Source organism: Capra hircus, chromosome 5 (genome assembly GCF_001704415.2).
Source record: "Capra hircus breed San Clemente chromosome 5, ASM170441v1, whole genome shotgun sequence".
In the NCBI taxonomy this organism is placed as follows: Eukaryota; Metazoa; Chordata; class Mammalia; order Artiodactyla; family Bovidae; genus Capra; species Capra hircus.
The window spans coordinates 59,326,170-59,351,485 of NC_030812.1; the positions used below are offsets into that span (position 1 = coordinate 59,326,170).

The 25,316-nt window shown below is 39.1% G+C and overlaps 1 protein-coding gene across 2 annotated transcripts in view; it reads right to left on the reverse strand.

Moving 5' to 3' along the window:
- CDK17 (cyclin dependent kinase 17) overlaps positions 1–17,927 on the reverse strand; it is a 108,553-nt gene extending 90,626 nt beyond the window's left edge. Inside the window, exon 1 of one of the 2 annotated variants that reach the window (XM_018048129.1) lies at positions 17,329–17,927. Coding sequence is in view for 1 of the 2 variants with exons in the window: in XM_013963990.2 (XP_013819444.2) it covers positions 16,460–16,649 (190 nt within the window). In the remaining variant the exon portion in view is untranslated. Of the gene's footprint in view, positions 1–16,459; positions 17,281–17,328 lie in introns of those variants that run through there. The other variant, XM_013963990.2, reaches the window with a different exon arrangement.

Consider the following 25,316-nt stretch of genomic DNA (forward strand, 5'->3'; position numbering starts at 1 on the left):
ATCACACATTTTTTAAATTACCAAATAATGTATTGTTTTTATATGTTTTATATATTTATATGTTTTTATATGAAGTACAAATTTCACAAAATCATCTACTTTTATCCATGATTCATTGAGAATGTTACCATACTTGGCACAAGATAAATATGAATTTGTTTTTGATGTTTAAAAAAAGGAAAACTGTAGACAACTTTCTAGCCTCTCTCTCCAATAAACATCTGAACTAGATAACTGAATGTGTTATCTTGTCATTCCATAACTTGTGATACAATAATAGCTTCACTTTTTTTTTTTAAACTAACACTTCATTAAAGCTTTCGTAAGACAAATTCTACTGGATAGTGGCCAACTTTCCTCAGCAACACTGGCATTAAAAATGCCAGCACCTTCCAATCTTCTGGTAGTTGTTCTTTGGGGGAAGAAAGGGCTGATTAGGGGGGAAAACACTCTTACAAAGTGGTCACTTAGTTTTAAAGGTAAGAGAAAATATCCCCCAGAAAGATCTTCCTAAGAATGAATCATGTATCAGTTGATCTCAAATTTTAAAAACTATCAGAAAAGCCTTCTTGTGATTTTTGAGGAAAAAAAAAAGTTAATCCTCTATACCACATTACTTGCTAAATGGAAAATTAGAAACTGCTCACATCCCAATACTAAGAGGGAGGGCGCATAAACAACCAGTCAATTAACAAGCACACTTAATTTACTTTATAAGATCTATAGTAGAGGTTAGGGTGTAAGAGTTCAATCAAAACATTCAGAAGAAAATTTGCACCTGACTAACCCCCATAGCTACAATGTTGGTATTTTCCACAAGTTTTTCTCCCTAGCATTTTCTAGTCTACTAATTCTACTTATTTACAAAATCTTTACATATTAGAAACAAGAAAAGTAAGGAACTAAATTAGATGAACACAACTGAAGAACAAAGATGGTAAAATGTACCTTTTTAAAAAAGTAACCAAAAAAGGTTACCTATAAGGACACAGAAAAATATTTTAAAATGACAATTCCTAAGTATCTCCTTTAGGTGAAATTAAATGGATTCCAGTTAAAGATTCCAGACAATAAGGGCCTAGATCCTCTCTTCTTTGCTTCGCTTTGCTTACTACCTATTCACAGTCACAATCTCAAAAGCTAAGAGGTAACATATTCTATATCTAATTAACAACTGTGGTAAAATGTTAACTACATACAAGTTTGGCTCTGGTTAATGAAGGGTTTATAGCATGTCCACTTGGTGAAAGGCAGCGTAAGCCTCACTCAAGTTCAAATCTTTTTTCCTTCATATAGACATTAAGGAGAGTGAGAAGTAGAATGTTGAGAAAACCAATCTTAGTTTTCGCTTGGAAGAAAGGAATTAACAAGAATGTGAGATATACATTAGAATGTATATATATGTGCCTAGCACACAGTAGGCATTCAACAAATGTAAAGAAAGAAAGTGAAAGCAACCCTGTCGGACTCTTTGCAACCCCACAGACTGCAGTCTGCCAGACTCCTCTGTCCATGGAATTCTCCAGACCAGAATACTGGAGTGGGTTGCTGTTTCCTTCTCCAGGGGATCTTCCCAACCCAGGGAATGAACCCAGACCTCCCGCATTGCAGGCAGGTTCTTTACCATTTGAGCCACCAGGAATGTTAACTTTCTCCCAAATTATGAGCAGCAAATATAGACACTATATATAAAATTGCTGGCTATACACCAATGACCTACTTTCCTCAATCACAGTCAAAATAAGAGATTAAATAACTTTTATGGGGTAATGTCGGGGCAAGATGGTAAAATAACTTCTAAGAAAATATTCTTAATTTCAAATAATTACCCTGCAAACAGAACTGCCCACTAGGCAATTCTAATGTGAAGAGTATCATGACTGAGCAAATAGTTCTGTGAAAAGTCTATCTTTTTGTACATGTATAAGAACTGATGAATGAAAATTCATCACTGGGGCCAATATGTCTTTCTCCTTTTAGGCATGAAAGGGTTTTGTGTCCTGACCCCATTTCTTTATCGCCACATCTCCAGAGACCACGTAACAACATCCTGGTTTTCTTTCTACCTCTTGGCCACTCCTCTGTTGGAGTGGGTAGCCGGATGGCTGGCTGCCTCCCTGCCTCTCTCTCTCACACACACCATCAGTCTCTCTCACTCACTCACACACACACACAGTACAGCCATTAAGCACTGAACTCTTTAGGCCCAAGTATATTTCTTCTTACTATACTGCAAACTCATGTGTGACCCCACAGACTGTAGCCCACCAGGGTCCTCTGTCCACAGGATTCTCCAGGCAAGAATACTGGAGTGGGCTGTGCCATGCTCTTCTCCAGGGGATCTCCTCTACCCAGGGATCAAACCTACGTCTCCTGCATTGGGAGGCAGTCTCATACGTACAAGCAACTACTTAGGTGTCTCAGTAATGAAGTTAGGCTTCATTCCTCAGGAGGGAGAAAAAAAAAATGTCAAACTCTTCACCAAGAGAATGCACTGTCTTTGTAGATAGGCCTAAGGATTAGACTTTTTACAAACAGATTTTCAAACTTACTGTGGTTCTGAACGGGCACCGAGAACTGAAACCATCTGCACCCAGAGTTTACAGTCCACATTAACATCACATTCAGCTGTCTTCAACAACACACTTTACTATTCCAGGAAACTCTTGCCCAAGCAGATAAGAAATGCAAATAACTTCATTGTTCATTCCAGGAACTTCACCAAAACCCCGTATAAAACATCAGACTGTTCAACTTTTCAATAAATAGTAGCAAATGATTGTTTACTTTCCAAGATTCTGGAAAAAAATCTCACCTCAAAATCCTTGCTTTACTAGGTCTATCAATCCTAAACTATAACATCATGACCTCTACTAATTCTAATCAAGCTCCTACACTGAAATACCTGCATTAAAGATTTCAAATCTTCAATAAATATTCCAACTTCGTTCTCCTTCCTAACTCTGCTGTTCTTTTCACCCATACACACACCCCTCTTGTCCCAGCAGATTCTACCAACTCAGGAAAGGTGGTGTCCTCCTTTACTATCACAAGCAACAAACTCACCAGGTTACTTTGGGTAGTATTTCCTAGGAACCAACATTCCACAGCACTACCAGATAGTTTCTCAAATGTCTGTTAAAATTCGGTTCAGCAAGGCTAGTTTCAAGTACTATGAGGAAAACATGAATAGCTATACAAAATGGTGTAAGAAATCAGCACCCTGTATTTAGCAACACAAGCTGACACTACTGGTTCCAGCCTCTTAATGAATTAAAACTAATTTCTAAGTAAAATGAAATAAAGAGATTACTGACATCAAAGGGGCCATAAAACGAGTGAAGTGTTCTAAGGAAGATAGACGATAAATCACAGAGAGGTTTAATAATCTAAACAGGAATCAAAGGAGAAATAGGAAGGGGTAAAAACTAAATATATGAATAATCCACAATGATAAACATCTGGAAGAAAAAATACTGCTAAATATATAACAGTATAACAGTGAAAAGAAACTTTAAGAGTCTTCATTTCTGTAAAACTTTTAAACCGTGATTCAGAATTAAGATACAATGAAATGCTTAATGTATTTTCTAGAAAGTCGAAACTTCATACCCACCAAGAGTAACTGTATAAAGATTTCTTCTACTATAAATCATTTAAAGTACCAATAAGGTTACAAGCATGCTTACACAGGCATGAAAGAAAAGGTTAAGCATTTAAAATGACTCAATAATTGGGAGGAACTGAAGAATTCAAACTTTTAAGATCTAAGTGTAAAAAAGGAAATCACAAGTACTGGAAGAAAATATGGATGAATTCCTTCACAACCTTGGAATGGTGAAGACTTTTCTAACTATATTTCAAAATCCAGAAACACTAAAAAACTACCATATAAAAAAGGAAAAATCTGCATGAAAAAAATCAGAGAATCTATACATAAACACTTGCAACCCATATCACAAAAAGGGCTAATCTCCCTTCAGGGAACTAGATTCCATATGGAATCTAGAAAATGGTACTGGTGAATTTATCTGCAAGGCATCAGTGGAGAAACAAATACAGAGAACAGACTTATGGATACTGTGAGAAGGAAGGAGAGGATGAGATGTATGGAGCAAATAACATGGAAACTTACATTACCATGTGTAAAATAGATAGCCAATGGGAATTCAATGTATGTCTCAGGGAATTCAAACAGGGGCTCTGTATCAACCTAGAGGAGGGGGATGGGGAGGGAAATGGGAGGGAGGTTCAAGAAGGAGGGCTATTGTGTACCTATGGCTGATTCATGTTGATGTCCGACAGAAAAGGAAATTCTGTAAAGCAATTATCCTTCAATTAAAAATAAATTTAATTTTTTTTAAGTGCTAATACCCTTATAGAGAACTCCTGAAATTAACAAGAAAAAGGCCAACAACCAAACAGAATAAAGAACATGAACATTAACAGAAAGGAAAAATAAATTAAATACCCATTAGACATATTAAAAAAATGTCATTCATGATGAGACAAAAACCACAGTGTGAGTTATACCAGTTCTTAAAAAAAAAGTTTTTAGATACATCTAACAGAATTACAGAAACACCTATCTGTACTTTTTAATAAATGTTTTATAATAGTTTTAGATTTACAGAAAATTTTCAAAGATAGTACGGAGTCTCCCTACACCACAAACTTAGCTTCTGCCATTAAGATCTTGTATTACCATGATTTGTCACAATTAATGAATCAAAACTGACATATTATAATTAACTAAAGTCTTTATTTAGATTTTATTAGTTTTTATCTAATGTTCTTTTGCTGTTCCAGGATCCCATGCAGCATACCACATTATAGTATAATCACCTTCTCAGGCTACTTTAGGCAGTGACAGTTTCTCAGACTTTCCCAGTTTTGGTGACCCTGACAGTTTTCAAGAGTCCTGTTCAGTTATTTTGTGGAATACCCCTCAATTGAGATTTGTCTGATGCTTTCCTCATGATTAGCCTGGATTATAATTTGGGGGAGGAAGACTACAGAGGTAAAGTGCTATTCTCAACACACTGTATTATTAATGTAATTTATGACTGCTGAAGTTAACTCTCTCACCCTATTCAGGCTGCTATAACAGAGTACTTTAGACTAGGTGGCTTATAAACCACAGAAATTTATTTTCTCACAGTTCTACAGGCTGGGAGGTCCAAGACCAAGGCTACTGCATAGTCAGCATTTGGTGAGAGCCCACTTTCTAGCTCACAGACTGCTGTCTTCTCATTGTGTCTTCACGGAACAAGGGATCTCGTAGATTTCTTACCACTAATTCCATTCATGAGGGCTCCACCCTCATGGCATAAGCATCTCCTAGGGGTCCCACCTCCAAATACCATTACACTGGGGATTAGGATTCAACATAGGAATTTTAGGGAAATACTTGCTCTTAGACTATGTTGCTATTGTTATTGTTCAGTCACTAAGTCTTGCAAGTCTCACTAAGTCTTTGCAACCCCATGGACTGCAGCACCTCAGGCTTCCCAGTCCTTCACTATCTCCCGGACTTTGCTCAACTCATGTCCATTGAGTCGGTGATGCCATCCAGCTATTTCATCCTCTGTCGCCCTCTTCTGTTCTCAGTCTTTCTCAAGATCAGGGTCTTTCCAATGAGTCAGTTCTTTGCAACAGGTGGCCAAAGTATTCGAGCATCAGCATCATCCTTCCAAAGACTATTCAGGACTGATTTCCTTTAGGACTGACTGGTTTGATCTCCTTTCTATCCAAGGGGCTCTCAAGAGTCTTCTCCAACATCACAGTTCAAAAGCATCAGTTCTTCAGTGCTAAGCTTTCTTTATGGTCCAACTCTCACATCTATACACAACTATTGGAAAAACTGTAGCTTTGACTATACGGACCCTTGTTGGCAAAGTGATATTTCTGCATTTTAATATGCCATCTAGCTTTGTCATAGGTTTCCAAGGAGAAAGCATTTTTCAAATTTATGGCTGCAGTCACCATCCACAGTTATTTTGGGAGTCCAAGAAAATCTGCTACTGTTTCCACTTTTCCCCCAACTACTTGTCATGAAGTAATAGGACTGAATGCCATGATGTTAGTTTGTTGAATGCTCTTGGATTATATGAAAACAATAAGCATATGTTATTCATTTGGCAAAATAATGGCAGAAAATAGGAAACAACACAAAGATCCCCACAGAAGTGAGTGACCATATAGCCAATAGAAGTACAACCACCATTAAAAATAAAGGAAGATCTTTATACATGAAAAAAGCCTCCAAACTAAAATATATATTTATTTACATTTGCAAAAAAACACTTGAAAAATAAGCAGGATACTAAAAGAAATGTTTGCCTATAAAAGGCGTATGAGGAAAAACAAGAAGAAAGCAAAACAGGAAACAAAAATTTTGTGTGTCTCTATACATACTTCTAGGTTTATAATCACACTGGGTGCATGCTAAGTAAGACACTTCAGTTGTGTCTGACTCTGTACCACCCTACCAACTGCAGCCTGCCAGGCTCCTGTGTCCATGGGGATACTCCAGGCAAGAATCCTAGAGTGGGTTGTGGTGCTCTCCCCTCCAAGGGATCTTCCCAACACAGGGACAGAAATTGCATCTGTTACGTCCAACCTGCATTGGCAAGCAGGTTTTTTACCACAAGCACCACCTGGGAAGCCCCATAATCACATTACTTATTACAAAAAAATTTAATTTTAATATTGAAAATAATTTTTAATGCCTGCAACTGTAAAAAAAAATTGTTGAAGGGTTCAAATAGAATGAGGAAGGGAGAGAATCATTTCTGAAGAGTAAGTATATATGAGATAAGATAGCTCCCACTTAGGGACAATTATGTACCAAAAATTCATTGCAAGCTTTAATAAAAAAAAATGCTGAAATGTACTATACCTGCTGCTGCTGCTAAGTCGCTTCAGTCGTGTCTGACTCTGTGCTACCCCATAGACGGCAGCCCACCAGGCTCCCCCATCCCTGGGACTCTCCAGGCAAGAACACTGGAGTGGGTTGCCATTTCCTTCTCCACTATACCTGCTAAAATTACCCTATTCTCAAAACGTAACTGTATTACTATTAGACAAATAATTATAGTGCTGTAAAATCACCTTTGTTATTAGCACGAAGATAAAGCCTAAAGAACTACAAAATCATCTGTATAAGCACAATGTTTGTGTTATTGACTTGTAAGCTGATACTTAAGGTTAATTAAAAGTATCTATTATTTCTACAAGCTATAAATTTACTACTTTTTTCTATTTCCCCAAGAAAATGATGAAACCAATTTGTAACATACAGGAACACATTCTCATTGGAAGATAAAAATGGCAGGGGTCTGCAAATAAAAACCCACATCCAAGTGCTCCTAAGAGCCAGTAAAATAATTTTCATGTCTCTGAGGTGAACCAAAGCAGAGAATAAGGGCACAGGGAGCTCTTTTCAAGTAGGAAAGCAATCCTCAAAGGCCTCCATCACAAAAAGCTGCCCATTCAACACTCAGAAGTAGCTCACTTGCAGCTGTTCACAAAACTTTCCCAAAACTCACAGTAGAAAAGATTATATTATAGCTAAAAATGTCCCACTGGTGAATAAAATCCAAACTCCTTGCTGGTGTATCTCCCTCTCTGATCTCATCTTCTACCACTATGCCCACAAGCAACCCCTATTTCTCTATTCCTATTATACTACAAGTGGTTGATAAAGAATATATTCTTTTAAAATAATGCTTAGTCTTTATTCATACCTCCTTTTCACCCACTTCTTTTATCTGAGAATGCTTCCCTTTTCTGTATGCAGAGCTAATTATCTTTAGCATCTCCTCTGAGAAATCTACCTAATACCCTTGGCTAAAAGTCATTCCTTCATTCTCTTCAGGTTAACTATTTAAGTCCACCTTTAGTGAGAGCATGAAATGGATAAAATCTATCGTAAGTTACGTAAGTTTTACTGAGATGCTCTTTACGTGGCATAATCTGGACTAAGTAAATAGAAGTCTATCCTGATTCCTAATACAACTATTATTAGATGCGTTGACCTATTTAGGGTTAAAATTTTATAGCAGAGAAGACCAGTTTTGAAAAAAAAATGGAGACAATTATATCTACTTTTGGGGGGGGGGGCTGTCATTTACAAAAGTAGAACACATATATAATATCAAAATTATTGGGAGAAAATATTCAGTATCTTGCCATACCAGGCAGGAAGATATAACATGGTGAAAGTTAAAATAAGCTGGCATTAGTACAAGAATACATGGATCACCCAAAACATAAGATCACCAAAATGAATTCTCTGACTTTAGAAAAGAAAAAAAGCTTTATATGTAGTAATTTGATACAAAGAAAATATCACAAAATAACAACTCTAGTCAAAGCTATGATTTTTCCAGTAGTCATGTATGGATGTGAGAGTTGGACTATAAAGAAAGCTGAGCACCGAAGCATAGATGCTTTTGAACTGTGGTGTTGGAGAAGACTCGAGAGTCCCTTGGACTGCAAGAAGATCCAACCAGTCCATCTTAAAGGAGATCAGTCCTGGGTGTTCACTGGAAGGACTGATGCTGAAGCTGAAGCTCCAATACTTTGGCCACCTGATGCGAAGAGCTGACTCATCTGAAAAGACCCTGATGCTGGGAAAGATTGAGGGCAGGAGAAGGGGATGACGACAGAGGATGAGATGGTTGGATGGCATCACTGACTCTATGGACATGAGACTGAGTAAAGTCTGGGAATTGGTGATGGACAGGGAGGCCTGGTGTGCTGCAGTCCATGTGGTCGCAAAAAGTCGGATACGACTGAGCGACTGAACTGAACAACAACAACAACAAAGCTGTAAGGATTTAGGGAATGCTAATAGTCTCCTCCCCAGCAGTTTGAGGGGACAATACAGAGGGAAGGAAAAAACAACAAACGCCAACATCCTAGCAATCAAAGAAATTCAAATAAAATGGTTACCTTTCTATAAGCAAATTATCAGAAGCAAATATTTTTAAATATTAGTGTCACTGAAAATAGATGTGTAATTATTGGCGGCACTGGTACAACAGGCATTACCAGAAAAGGCTCACAGGCTTCAAGTGGGAAGTCCACATCTGTATATCTACTCATCCTAAGGAAATGTAAAATGGGGGTGGTGCGTCACATGCTGGAGTCTGTCCTTGCACAATTTAAAAGTGAAAATTTTAAAGTGATAATTTAATAATTATCAACCACTATGAAATGTTTAAATTATTTTGATTAATTGATGATTAACCACTAAAAATTATAGCCATAAGAACTAGTATTAGCATAAAAACTTACATTATAAAAAGGATCCTGGGCAAAAATATTTAACTCCAAATATGAAAAAAGACAAAAGGACTATTTGAAGATGATAACCACGGTAAGGAATTTAAAGTCTATTTTTTACATTATTTTATGTTCTTATATTTAAAAGATTTTCAAAACATAATAATTGAGACTATAAAGGCAGGAAACAGTAAGACACTGGAAAGAAACTAAAATTATTGAACAAGATGAGCATTAGACTGGGGTGGTTCCAATGCTTTGGTAGTCTATGTCAGCAGACTAAAACCTAAGCGAGACGCAATACACTTGTATCTCAGAAAATTAAACTTAAGAACAACCAACCAACTAGGCTTCCTAAATAAGGCAATCACTTAAGCTCTAGCCAGTCAAGTTAATTTCCTTTCTTTGCTTCCATGTCTTCTCTATAAAAACCTCCACCCTCCTCCTATTGGTGGAGTTCTCCTAACCACTTGCGGCTTGGTACTGCCTGATTCAAATCAAGGTATGCTCAAATAAAGTTGAAAATTTTTAATGTGCCTCAATTTACCGGTTTTTGTTTGGCTGGGTTTTTTTTTTTTTTTTGGCTGCACTGCATGGCAAGCAGGATCTTAGTTCCCCAACCGAGGATCAAAGCCATGCCCACTGCAGTGTAGTCTTAAACCACTGGACCATCAGGGAAGTCCCCTCAGTTTACCTTTTAACCAAACAAACTAAAATGCAAGATGAAAACATTTACTAAAGTAAATAAAATAACTGGAACAGAAGACTTTTGTACATCAACCTAAGAAAACCTTTCCCCAAACACAATTAAACTAGGAAATATAAAACAGAATAAAAAGGAAAAAAATAAGATGGAATGATGAAAGTTTTTAACCACTTTGTCTTTACTTTAACTTATATGAGTGGTTCCTCCCCTTGACACTACGCTAATGACTCTAAAATTCAAGAATTACTTGAAATATTCTTTAAAAACCCAAACCCAGAGTATCCCAATTCAGCTGCTCTAGGACAGAGCTTGAAATTTTACACACACACATTCAGGCTTCTAGTTTTGTTGTTTTTAATCAACAAGTGTGCTTCTGAAGTTCAGGTAAAGGCCACTGACCTACAAATAAGAGAATAAAAACACAGTAAACAGCAAAAATCTAAGCCAATTTTATGACGATGGAAAAATGCAAAACTAGTTTCTTTTTTTGATGGGTAAGTTGTATTAACTGTTATTCTATTTTGACTTCAGAAAATCTGAGTCACACATAAAACTCATTAAGAAGGAAAGCACATATACACTGTCTAGACTATTAAGATGTCAAATAAATGGTATAGCACAGAGAAACAGGGCAGATGGTTACCAGAAAAATTTGGTTGGCCCTAAGGAAAAGCTTATCAATGTGCTCATCAGGAAGATTATGACAGTTTTATTCCTAACGGTCATTAGATAAGAAACAACAATGAATATCCTACTTTAGTCCACTAGTCTATGCTATTCCCCTTCTGCCAATACACATAAAGGGTGCAACATACACCTATTAGTAAACTTAACTCACTAACACATTGATTCTCAAATTTGGTGGGAGGCATATTAGAAAATCCACGGGGTATATCTATGGGTTTAAAAAGCCAGAGATGATTTTGACTCAATTATCCTTGTGAATCACTTACTTAGACATTCATCAACCTGAAGCAATGGCTCTGCAAAGCAATTCTAGTATCATAACCAAGTCTTTCCCAGAGTAATAATAATAATACAGAGTAATAAAAATAACCGCTAACTGAGTACTCACTAGGTGCAAGGTACTTCGCAAAGTCTTCTATACATACCATTTAATTTCTATAACCCTATAAAGTAGGGTCTGTCATTCCCAATTTTACAAAAGAAAATGACACTGAAGAGTTTAACTAGCTCAAGATCATATAGTTATTAGTTATTACTGAAGTAGTCTTTATGAGAAAAAAAAACTATAATCAATTCTAAACTTTACATAATAGAAATGAGTTGTAGAGTTTTTTCCAAAAAATTATAGCTAAAAGTTAAAATGTCAACCATTTTATAGCTTCCTGGGAAAAAAAGGGGTCAGAGGAAAACAGAAATGTAAATATCTGGAGAAGGAATGGCAAAAATTCATGTTCACAAACTTACAGGCAAAAATTACTGAAAAATACAAAGCTAACTTCTGTTTCTGGAGTGATAAAATGTAGGTATATATCATCTTGAAAATTTAACTGATATAAACATTTTCAGCACTTTAAGGCCATATAATAAACTGAGGAATATGAAAAAGCATAAAATCTTACAAGTTGTGAAAACTTGTTTTTTTTAAAATGTCACATCAAGATCTTATCAAGCTATAATCTGATTTCTCAAATCTCATTTTTATAACACTATATCAAAGATATAATTTAAAACTCAATTTTAAAAACCTCAATGAAATGTCTAATTTTCAAAGTTGAGAATAAAAGCAGTTTTTATTTAAGTACAGTAATTTCAATGAAAAGTGTATATATATATAAACTGTAAGGTTAACAGGAATGACATTAAATGCACTGTTCTGAGTGCAATTCTGTATTTTAATGAATTTAAGTCTAGTACTCTACAGCTAAACAGTTGGATTAAGGATGAAATTTTATCCAAATCTTCTTCTTGATATTAACCAATGTTTTTAGACCTTTAAAAATAGTTATTTTTATTCACATGGGCTTCCCAGGTGGTAGAGTGGTAAAGAATTTGCCTGCCAACGCAGGAGAATCAGGAGGCATGGGTTAAACCTTTGGTTCGGAAGATCCTCTGGAGGAGGAAATGGCAACCTACTCCAATATTCTTGCCTGGAAAACCCCATGAACAGAGCTTGGCGGGCTATAGTCCATGGGGTGGCAAAGAGCAGGACACAACTGACCATGCACACACACATATTTTATTTACATATAGATATTGTATTTACATATAGATATTGTAATTGATCTAATTTGTCTAAAAGAAAAATCTTTGAAGATTACATCTCTTTTCTTCTTATTTGCATATATCTCACATGTAATTTAAAAGGCCCAATAATACCAAGTTATTGCCCCTCCAAATTGGCCTACTAACTGCTTCCAGATTACTCTCATAAAAACACAGCATACACAAAACACAGGCTCTTTATTTTCTACTGTATCAAAATTACTTATTTCCAGGCCATAACTAATCTGACTCTAATTTACTAATTCAGTGGTTTTCTCTAATTCCATCACTTCATTCACTCAATTAAGCAATACATAATATGGGGGAAATACCAAAATTTAAAAAGCATGGTCCCTCTGGCACACAAAGCAGTCAAAAGGGTAAAGACTTGTAAATAATTAATTACAACACAATGTATTAAGTTCCACACAGGGTGCTAAGTCGCTTCACTTGTGTCCAACCCTTTGAGACCCTATGGACTGTACCCTGCCAGGCTCCTCTGTCTTTGGGGATTCTCCAGGCAGGAATACTGGAGTGGGTTTCCACGCTCTTCTTCAGGGGATCTTCCCGACCCAGGGACTGAACCTCTGCCCTTGCTGTTACTGCTGATAAGTCACTTCAGTCGTGTCCGACTCTGTGCGACCCCATAGACGGCAGCCCACCAGGCTCCCCCGTCCCCGGATTCTCCAGGCAAGAACACTGGAGTGGGTTGCCATGTCCTTTTCCAATGCATAAAAGTGAAAGTGAGGATGCTCCAGTCGTGTCCGACTCTTAAGTGATTCCACGGACCACAGCCTACCAGACTTCTCCTTCCATGGGATTTTCCAGGCAAGAGTATTGGAGTGGGGTGCCATCACCTTCTCCAGAACCTCTGCTCTTAAATCTCCCCTATTGGTAAGCGGGTTCTTTACCACTAGCACCACCAGGGAGGCCCCATTGAGCCCTACAGTAGACATAAATGCTATAGCAGGATCACAGTAACTCTGCCGGAATGAATCAAAGACAACTTCCAGGAAGTAACATTGTCTTCAAAAAAAGGAGAGTTTCTCTCCACGTGTCACAGCACTGTAATATCTACGTGCCAGTCTCCTCATCTTTGTATTCTAGCACGGACCACAGTGACAGTACAGGGTAGACGTGTACTTCAGACATGGATGAAGAGATGAATGGATGGATTTCATTAATGATGAAACTATCACAATAAAATTTGGTACATGTTCAAATAAGGTGAACTAATTTTAACACTTTAAGAAAATTATAGACAACTTTCGATTATCCCAATGTCATGGATCTATAAATCTATCTCCTTACATATAGTGTTCAACATCATATGTTACAGCAGAACATAGCATTATTTATAGTAGGCACCCCACCTATTAGATTTACTGATAGACGTCTACTGATTTTCCAAGTTGGCCAAAAGAGAGGAAAACAGGCTAGGAAAGGTAAGCTGCATCTCAGATATATTTAATATATTTTTCTGGTCCTTAACAGTTTCTCTTTTCAGGTCAAATATTTTGCATATATCAAACTGACTGCCACTAAAAAATTTGGGAGCAAAACAATGACAAAGAATTCATGAATGACAGTAAAAATTCTTGGCTTAATTTTGTAAGTATCTCACAGAAATCTTTTTTTAAAAGTCAGTCTAACAGGTCCTCTCCCCAACAGTTCAAAGAAATTGCCAACACTATAAGCTGAATGCTAGTAAATTATACTAGGTTTTCTATCGTAGGCTGATTTTACTTCATAGATACTATATAAAGCACATTTTAAGATACCATCAACCTACTGTTTATCTTCATCATTTCAAATGCAAAGTGTCATACTTCGTTTACAAAATACATTTAAAATACTTTTTCCATTTAAAAGATTAAGCAGAAACTACATTCAAAACTCAAAGAACTGTTTTTCCTTCACCTATGTGAAAGGGGACAACTTTTAAAATAGATAAAATACTCTAAAGAGTATTTTAGAAGCTGGATTTAACTTATATGTCTTTTTTCTATTATACAGCAATATATTCATTACAATTACAATTATAAAAGCCATATAAATGTCATGTCATGATGCTCTAATTTTTATTAAGACTACAGAACAGTAATAAAGATTCAAAATGTAATGCCCTATAAATATTCAGTAATATTAGACAATAACAAAGAAAATATCAGGGCAAAAATTGTGTTCATAGAAAATTTTTTTATATTAAGTAACATCATTATCTTCACTTTTGAATGTCTATCTCAGTAGCCATTGTTCACAATATTACAGTGTTTTAGTTAGCACTCTTTCACCAATAGAGGAGAAAAATGCTGCTGAAAATAAGGGAAAAAACAAAGGCATTGACAGTAAATTTTCCATGCCATCTCTTTTCACCATAATCATAGGACTAAACTGGTAAATGAAAACTAAATATATCAACACTTATATACTTTTAAATTTCCTTAGTCAACACAGCTATTTTGTGCTACAAAAAAATTAGTTTTTCTATTGGTAAAACCAATGACTTATTAGAACAAGATTGCTGGTATACAAAGCTACCACTACCACACTGAATCGCTATAATACACTGAATTAATTATTCTAATTTCATCTTTCCTTACTATTTATCTTTTTGCCTTTTCATTACTATGTATCGCTTCTCTTTTCTTCAGGTAATCAGACTCATTTGGCAAGCTGCACTATTTCAAATATCTAACACCAAAAGTGATTTTAATGGACCTGAATCCAAAGATGAGAATACACTACACATTTTATAGAACCTCCTTTTAGTAACAGGCAAATCAGAACAAGACAATTTTTTAACAAGAATTTCTTTCTCCATACTTTTTTTTTACTGATTTTACAAGGTCAGGCGAAAATTTGAAAGATACAGAAATGTATTTTTATTCATCTGTAAGTCCCACTACCTAGATCTTTGTTGACTTTTTGGTAGATTTCCTTCTAGTGAGGATAAAACTTCATGTAACTAATTAGACACTAATAATTATGTGGGGGGGGGGGGAATCAGTGTATCCTCAATACAGCCTTTCAATAAATATATAAAACATTGATTATTAATGATATGACCTGTTAATTTCACAAAGAATTTAGGGAGTCTTTCAATTCAGACTGATTCCCTAAACTGAAGACCCTTTCACAATTTTTATAGTGTCAACATTTTAATGGCAACAAGCAGCAAGACGTGACTATTCTTAAAATGATTGATTAGCAACAGTGATGTCAAACACATTTCAACATGTTTTTATTTTTGCTGTTAAAAAATCAGTAATATATTTGTACAGTCATTTTAAAACAGTTTAAATTCAAAGACAAAATTCTTTGAAGTCCAACATTCAAAACCATCAGTTTTCCTGGCCCATAAGATAATTTACCAGATAAATGGTTACCGCTTCTACATCTGGAAATCTCGTCCATTAAAAAAAAATAATTCCTTAAATATAGCCACATTTTTTCTTTTGTTCCAACCCATTGTTTATGGAAGTATACAGATATTAGGAATACAAAGACTGAAATAACTTCATTAACAAAGCAACATCAACATTTAGTAAATAAACCTACTTAATCTTATAAAAGAACAGAACAAAACCAATTAAATGCTAGCAAGTCCTTTTCTTACAGTATGGTTGAACCTGATTTCTACCTTCTAGAAGGCCCTCCTTTACTCAGGACATCAAAGATCTTAAAAATCCCATTCATTTTCTTCTGTCTAATGGTCAATACGCCTAAAATACAGTAATTCAGATTTGTTACTCTGACCTTACGTAAGAGCCTTTTAAAAGAAATCCTTCAACAAAGACTCGAGAAAGAACCAGCAAAGTTTGAGTAAACAATTGTCTAAGTCAAGCATTTCCTGATAAGTGACAGAAGATCTAGTGGCTGACAGGGATATACTTGCTGGCCCTAGGAACAGTCAAAACTCAAAACAAAATTTGCCACTTCTGTATCTAAAACGTTAATTTGGCTAAGTAAAAGGTGATAACTCATGACCAGCGACGTGTCTCTGGTGGACACATTAAATATAGAGGAGGAGCGCCATAGATTTCAGCTACATGCTTTTGCCATTTTTGCAGAAGAAAAGCTAATTGTTAACGGCCATGTGACATTATAAGATCCCAGAAAGGAAAGGGTGGGAGGAAGAAAGAGGAGTTCAAGGCAGTTCAGGGTCAGAACAAGCTCAGACATCCTGTCATTAGCAAACGTTCCCCAAGCAGAAGGCATAATGCTGCTTACCCGAAAAGGAGTGGGTGAGAAGGGAAGAACGAGGGGGAAACCGAAGGAGAGTCAGTGTGGCACGGAGGGGGTGATGGGAGGGAGCAGATCTGGAGCTCTCCAGCCGAGTTGGAGAGCAAAAACCATCGGGCACAAAAACCCTGAGAAAAGCAACTGCGACGCAGACGACAGTACTTGGCAGCCCCTTCATCTCCCCCTCCCCATCGGTCCCTGGGGTTTCCCACCTTCCCTCCACCTCTGCTCTGGCCAACACTCAGGGGTGTGACCCGCCAGCGGGAGGCTGCCCCGAGCTTTGTCTCGGCCGGCTCCCCACGCGAGGGCTCCTCCTCCCGCTCCCCACCCGCGCACACCTCCGGCGTCTCCAAGGAGCTGGAAACGCGGCAGCCGCCGCCTCTTCACCCACCTCCCGCGGACCCGCGCCCCTTCCTTCCCCTCGGGGCTGCGCCGCCCGCTCCCGCAGCTCCACCCCCGCCGAGGGGACCTTTGTGTCTCAGGAGACTTTCTGCCTCTTCCCCTCCTCGGCCTCGCGGGGAGACCGGCCTGCCCCCGGAGACCAAAACGGCAGCAAACACGGACGCGGCGGCGGCTGAAGGCGCCTCCCGCGAAGGAGCCAGAGCGTCAGAAACCCACACCCCACCCCACGCCCGGGGAAATGCCCGGGGTCCGCGCTGGACCCCAGGGGCGACAAGCACCAGCGAGCCCCTGCGCCGCGCCGCCCTCGCTCAACTTCCCGACCGGGCCTGAGCCTCCCACACCCCTACCCAGCCGCTCGCCCCGGCCCCCAGTCTCAAGCACCCTGCGGCCCCACTCCGCCCGGGGTCGGCGGGGCAGGAGGGAAAGCCCCGCGCCGCAGCCGGCCGCCAACTCACCAGCAAGTGCGGGGGCTGCGTTCCGAGAGCAGGGGAGGCGAGGGAGGCGCAGAGGCAAAGCGGCTCCGCCGACGCCCGCGGCGACCGGATGCAGGTCCGGGTCCCAGCCGCTGGCCGACCCGAGGCGCCTCCGACGCGCAGGCCTCCGCCGCCGCAGCCGCCTTCCAGCTCTCGCCGAAGAGTCTGAGCCTCCGGGAGGGGCCGCGGGTCGCTCACGCGTTGCCAAGCCCCCCGGACAACATGGCTCCCGGGCCGCCGAGTCGCGCGGGCGGCCCACTAATCCCCTTGGAGGAGCCGGGGTGGGAGCGAGGCGGGCAGGGAGGCGCCGACGCCCGGCTGAGGTGGCCGGGCCGGACACGGGCTCCTTTTCTCTGGGGCCGCCGGACGGTGCCGAGCCGACTAGACGCTCGCCGCTGCGTGTGCGTCGCTTTCTCACTCGGCGGCTGCGGATTGACGCCTCCGCCTGTTTCCCGGGGGAGAGCGAGCGCGAGAGAAAAAAGACTTTTATTGAAACGCTCCAACCACCAGCAGCAGCAGAGAAAGGCGACCGGCTGCGGGAGCTTCCCCCACCAGCGCTTGAGCCGCTCGCCGCGGGCAGCGCGACCCCTGCCGGTGGCCGCGGTGGGGGCGGGGCCTAGAAGGCGGGGCGGGGTATCCCCGGGAAACCCCCCACCCCGAGGTGGGGGCCCCGTGTCTCAAGTGCCCCGCTTCTGGGGTGGCGAGAGAGCGGTGGGAGAGGTGATGAGACCCCACGAGAGTGAAGGTTAGGCAGTGCCTGTCCACGGCGACTGGAGAAGAAATCTGACTGGTTCAGCCCCTTCATCTTTCAACATCCCCCCACCAACACAAAAACTGTGGCTTAAATTATCCAAGTAATTATGTAATTTAGATACCATTGCCACAGTTCTCTACTCGTTCTCTAGAAAGCTGATGTCAAAGGACCCACACTTGAGCTTGATTGCTGCAACTTTTCTCCTTTATTGTGGGCGGCTGGGTGAATACGAGAGCAGCAATCACTCACACAGGCAGCATTTATTCAGTTAAACTACAATCTCCTTTATATTATGTTTTTGACAATATACTAGGTCCTTAAAGGACTGAGAGTCTCACTAGCATGAAAGATACGCCATAAGCAATTATAATAAAAACCTGAGCTTTATGAGAAGGGAAATAGAAGGTGCTGTGAGAACAGAAAGGAACTTCTGTTGCTGAGCTGGTTAGGTTTTGTTTTCTTGGAGGAGGGGGGCCGGAGAGAGGTTGGCCCAGTTTCTGTAAATGTTTTTACTTTCTTCTTTCCCAGAGGCTAAAAGCTAGTTCAGGAATGAACAGCAGAGTGAAAGTGAAGACAAACTGAAGTAATACTGACCCACTTTTTTCATTTAAAAAGGATAAAAGCATCAAGTAAACACAAAAACATAACCCCCTAGAGGGAGATCATGAGAGGACTGCAAAGAGAATGGAAACCGGATGTAGACAACCTAAACAAGAAAAAAAAAGTTAAAACCACATAAAAGGCCTGGTGAAGTGAGATATAAATATTTTTCCATTGTAATACCCAGAAATAGACTTACTAAAATTTTAATGTAATTTCAAATCACATTATGTCCTAAGGACTTCTGACAGTTATCTTCTTGGATTCCTGGGTGAATCCTTTCTCCCTAAAAATAATATCTGCCTATTTATCTTATTTTGTTGGACCAAACTGGACGTATCTACTGTAATATTCAACAATCATACATTTCCATCAAACCACTCCCATACATCTAAAATTACCAGAATCCATAAGTTAGCAGCATTTATGCTCTACACATATTTAACACTTGCTTATCATACAAGAACATAAATATATAACAAGCTGTTTTTCAGAACAAGTGGGCTTAAAAAAAACTGTAATTGATGCTTTTTAAATTTGTCCAAGTCAAAGAACTTTGTAATATGGCAAGAAGTAGCATGATTCAGAGATCTTTTAAGGTTGGAAAGACAGGAAAGTTGGTATTTTTATAAGATCTACATATATACCAAATATTTATCACATACTTGCCTTATTTAAAAAAAAAATTGAACATCTTTTTTTTGGACCCTTATTAATGTTAGAAATCATAATAAAAGTAAGTTTACAAATTAACATCCTGAGTTATACATCAATAATTCCCCCTTCTATCATTATATTAGAATTACTCCATTGTAAATCAAAAGATTATTCTAATTGCCCCATCTAAAGCTGGTGAAAAGTACCTTTTCCTCTTCCTACATCTTTTATTACAATAAGGATTTCATAACTAGAGCTTAGTTAATGATAGTATCCATCTATTTGTTCTTTCCATCAGAAAAATTTACTGATTACTCCTGATGTGCCAGGCACTGTTCTAGGCAGTGAAAATATAGAAGTGAACAACACCAACAAGATATAGCCATTATGGAACTGTTTGTTAGTGGTAGAAACAAGCAATAAAAATATATAATCACTTAAGAAATTCAGAACTCATAATCATGAGAAATCTAATGAAATAGTAATGCAAAGGAAATTGATAGAACAGGATAAGTGGTGAGCTGAGGAAAGTCTTGATTATCAACAAAGGCTGAAAGCCATGGGTTCTTTCTTAGTATCAACTTAGTAAATTATTTAATCTAGAAAATAACACATAAAAAACAAATGTGGTATTTACATACAGTGGAATATTATTCAGCAATTAAAAAGAAGGAAATGATGCTACTTATGGATGAAACCAGAGAACTTTACCCTAAGTGAAATAAGCCAATCACAGAAGCACAAATGCTTCATAATTCCATTTATATGAATTATAACAGTCAAATTCAGAAGCAGAAAATAGGAGAAGGATTGCCAGGAGCTAGAGGGAGCGGGAAATGGAGAATGCTATTCAGTGGGTATAAAGTTTCAATTATGTAAGATGAAAAAGTTCCAGAGATCTGCTGTACAATGTTGTGCCTATGGCTAACAACACTGTATTGTGCCCTTAAGAATTTAAGAGGGTAGATATCTTTTTATCTATTCTTATGCAATTGTAAAAAAAGAAAAGAAAAAGTCACATTCAGTCAAAATAATGGGTGCGTGCATTTAATTAATTTTAAGACCCATTTAAAATTCACATGTCATGATTTTGGCATGTTGGCCTTTTCCCTAGGTTGTAATATAGATTTTTTTTTTCTAACCTTGTAGAATAAAGTTAAATGATAAAGTTATAGATCATCTCCCAAACTGTGCCTAATAGATATTTCCTAGAGTTTGGTTGGAGAAGGCAATGGCACCCCACTCCAGTACTCTTGCCTGGAAAATCCCATGGACGGAGGAGCCTGGTGGGCTGCCATCTATGGGATCGCACAGAGTCGGACATGACTGACGTGACTTAGCAGCAGCAGCAGCAGCAGAGCTTGGTCGGCCTCCTAGGTGGCTCATGGGAAAAGAATCTGCCTGCAAGCAGGAGATGCAGATTTGATCTATGGGTAGGGAAGATCCCTGGGGTGGAAGGGCAGCCATGGCAACGCACTCCAGTATTCTTGCCTGGAGAATCCCATGGACAGAGAAGCTTGGCAGGCTATAATCCATAGGGTCGCAAAGAGCCAGATGCAACTGAGGCAACTGAGCACACACAGAGTTTGGCAGGGGAAAAGGGTTGAGAAGGATTTCAAACTCAATCCAACTACTTAATCTCTTTTGGAAATTCATAATGCACGTTTATATATTAAGAGCTCTGAAAAGTCCTGACACTAAAAGTAATTTTCTCTCCAGCTGAACCAGTGTATCCCAAAATGTTCTGATCCTAAAGTAGCTTTATCACAGGTCATATATGAAAATATTGAGGAACACACAATTGCTGATGAGCAGTTTGGGAAACCGCTCTCTTGAAGCCTGAGACATATACTCTTCAGCCTCAGGAAAGAGGGCCCTTGAAGGAGAGAATTTGAAGGTCATTGAACTTTGCGCAGGGAGTAGATGGAGGTGGAGACAGAAAATATTTTCTGTGATTCACACTTTGAGAGTGACATAGCCTGGAAAACAAACGTGAAACATGAGCAGATAAGATACAGGAAAAAAGAAGCTGGTGTTATTAAGCTGGTTTTCAGTTGCCTTACATCAGTGGTTCTCAAACGATGATCTCTAAACCAGCAGCAGCAATATCACCTGGGGATTTCTTAGAAACGAAAATTCTCAGGCCCCACCTGACACAAACTGAATCAGGAACTCTGGGATGGAGCCCAGCAAGCAGTTTTAAGTCTGCTGGATTCCACTGAGCAGGAAAGTTTGGAACCACTTGTGTGTACAACATCAATATATAGCTTTACCTGTCTACAAAACGATTTTCCGCATGTATGAATTTCTGGAGCCTTTCCAATTATTAATAATTGTAAAAAAGTCCTCAAAAAAATTAACTTACCAAATTGAGGAAAAGCTCTTTTGTCTATGCGCTTCTCTGTTTTGCTAGGCCAAATGCATCGTACATTTATTTTTTTGCAATAGGAATGAAGCAAATTAAGCTAACCGCAGCAATCAACTATCATCCCCTAATATTACTTGAGCAAAGTAATTTTATGTTTCATAAAAGTGAGATGGTGACTGCAGCTATGAAATTTAAAGACGCTTGCCCCTTGGAAGAAAAACTATGACAAACCTAGATGGACTATTAAAAAGAAGGGACATTACTTTGCCGACAAAAGTCCATATACTCAAAGCTATGGTTTTTCCAGTACTCATGTATGGATGTGAGAGTTGGACCATAAGGAAGGCTGAGCGCCAAAGAACTGATGCTTTTGAACTGTGGTATTGGAGAAGACTCTTGAGAGTCCTTGGACTGCAAGGAGATCCAACCAGTCCATCCTAAAGGAAATCAGTCCTGAAAATTCATTGGAAGGACTGATGCTGAGGCTCTAATACTTTTGCCACCTGATGCAAAGAGCTGACTCATTTGAAAAGACCCTGATGCCGGGAAAGATTGAAGGCAGGAGGAAAAGGGGAAGACAGAGGATGAGATGGTTGGATGGCATCACTGACTGGATGGACATGAGTTTAAGCAAACTCTGGGAGATGGTGAAGGACAGGGAAGTCTGGTGTTCGGCAGTCCATGGGGTTGCGAAGAGTTGGTCATGACTAAGTGACTGAAAAACAACAACAAAAGTGAAACTAGTGAGAAAAATGTTATTTTCCAAGGATTTTTTTTGAACATGCTTTGAAAACAGCCTGGTGGCTCAGAGGTTAAAGCGTCTGACTCCAATGCAGGAGACCCGGGTTTGATCCCTGGGTCGGGAAGATCCCCTGGAGAAGGAAATGGCAACCCACTCCAGTATTCTTGCCTGGAGAATCTCATGGACAGAGGAGCCTGGTAGGCTACAGTCCACGGGGTCGCAAAGAGTCGGACATGACTTCACTTTCACTTTTGAAAACAGAACAGCTAGCCTCACCTCGACCTTTAATTTTCATAAATATTTTGTACCAATCCAACATTTGCAAAAGAGCTTGATACCAATGCATAATGATATGGCTGTAGCCCATTATTTTAAAAGTTAACTGTAGAGAGTTAGTTTACAGAGTCAGATCTGTTTACAATCATTATCAGAATATCGCCATAGACATACAATTTACAAATCTGGGGAGGGAAATTTCTTCCCTGTCTACATCTTAATTTTCAAATTTTCAATGTTTGAAATACTGAATTTAACTGTAAAGGGTTAATAGATAGCATCCAGGATATTTGGTACAGTCCAGGAAACATTATAAAAAGCTCTCAGGAAAGTGATGTCAGGTGTCCTTACAAGGGAAACAAATCCGGAAACCAAACTCAGTCTTGGCAGTTAAGGAAGGCATAGTTTTCAACCATTTCATTTTAAAATGAAGTTGTTCTCTAGTTGTTGAGAAAATTGCTTCATTTTTTTGGTCTCTAGAGTTTTAGTCTCTAGGCTTCCAGTAAGGTTCCACACAAGGCTCTATTAGGAGACTAAGCAGGAATTAAATAGTTTTTCTTTGTTTTTTAAACCTTGTGATATTAACTGCTCTTAGCTAAATTGATGGTCTGTCTACTGGGAAAAAAAAAAGCAGAGGTGATCTGTGAATCAGTATTTGAGCTTCCTGAGAAACGAAGCAATGCATAAAACTATCTTTAAGATTTAACAAATTCATCCCCTTATAAAGAAAAAAAAAGTGAAAAGTTAGGGGTGTAAAGGTTTTTCCCTCTTAAGCATATTAAGAAGGGAGATGTGGCAATTAGCCATTTTCCCAAGAGCTTGTCGGAATGATTACTGACCTTTTTTCATCCTTGAAAGAATGAGAGGAGAGAGGGAGTAGCTGCAATGGCCTTTTCATTTGATCATCTTTGAAATTTGGCCCACTGGTTCACTCTTAGAGAAGTCTATAAGGCTGATTTGTTTTTAGATGTGATCCTTCTAGTCTTACTTATTAGTTCACAAGCGCAAGTTTCTCAATAAACCAACTTGCCTTACCCAAGCCAATAGGGAGGACCCTGGGATCATTTTAGAGTTGCTATGACTTATGAAGAGGAGACTAGAGGAAATGTTAGGCGTTTAACCCTCAAAAAATGAAAAACAAAACAGGGAAAAAAGATGACAAGAAAGGTAAAAAGCAGGGGCAGAGAAGAAGGAAAAGAATTAAGCCGTATAAACGTAATTTTATTTCAGCCACAAGGAACTTGCAAATGTTAATTAATATTAAACTGTACGTAATAGAAAAACTAGAAAAAGCACAGGACTAAGCAGGTTAGTGTTGTAGCCCTGAAGCAGTATTTGCAAAGGACCTGCGCTTTGCAATCAAGTAATTGAATACCAATCTTAGCTTTGCCACTGTGGGATTTTGGTTGGTTACTTAACTAAGAGTTTCCTCATAGGTAAAATTGGGATAACATATTACCAGGTTGTAGGAGTTGAGATAATGAATGAAAAACATCTATATCACAACTTTTTCTTTTGTAAGTAACATAAACAGAAATTCAAATAATCTAGTGTTATTGTTTAGTTGCTAAGTCATATCCTACTCTTCTCCAACCCATGGACTGTAGCCTGCCAGGCTCCACTGTCCATGGGATTTCCCAGGCAAGAATACTGGTGTGGGTAGCCATTTCCTTCTCCAGGAAATCTTCCCAACTCAGTGATCGAACACACATCTCCTATGTCTCCTGCATTGGCAGGCAGGTTCTTACAAATAATTTATACAAAAGGGGAATTTTGCTGTTTACATAACAGCAAAAACCAGACGTAGTACAGGCTTCAGGGACATCCTATCCAAGAAGTTCTCATGAAGTTGTCAACACCCACTTTCTCTCCTTCCTTTGGTTCTGCCTTTGGTAACCTTGGTTATCCACTCATTAGGTCAAAAGATGGCTGCAATATTTGTAGTTCTAAACTTTCTGGTTCAAATCTTTCATGAAAAAGGGAACAACGTCTGTAGCACAAACCTGACTCTAATTAGCCTAGCTTGCATCCATGAATGTCACTGTGGCCAAGGCAATTGAGTGAGTGGCCACACATACTCTACCCTTCAAGCCAGGGTGGATACCATACACTGAGAGTATGGGAAGAGAGATTCCCTCCAAAACAAAATGGGAGTTTACTCTTACCGTAAGTAGGGTATGGATGCAGGCATCCACATAATTAAAATGCAAAGGCCAGGAACCAAGTGAGCTTTTTCATCAGCTGGATCCAGGAAGTCTGCCTCAGAACACAGTTACTTCATCTTTCATTTGAGCTTCAGTCTGTGCCTACCTCTTTCTCTCGTGATTCTTTTCAAGTTCACTGGCATCTCTAGGATCACACCTTCGCAGTCCCTAATCTAACGGAAAGGAATTTCTTTGAGAAAATTACAAAGAAGAACCCTGACTGGTCCAACCTGGGTCATATGTGTCCACCCTACAATCAAAAGAGTCCCACTGGATCACGTGGAATGGGGAACACGAAGTTGTCCAAGAAACAGGAGGGTGCTATTGACAAATGTAAGTGGGAAGGGGTACAGGACAGTCAGAAATCAC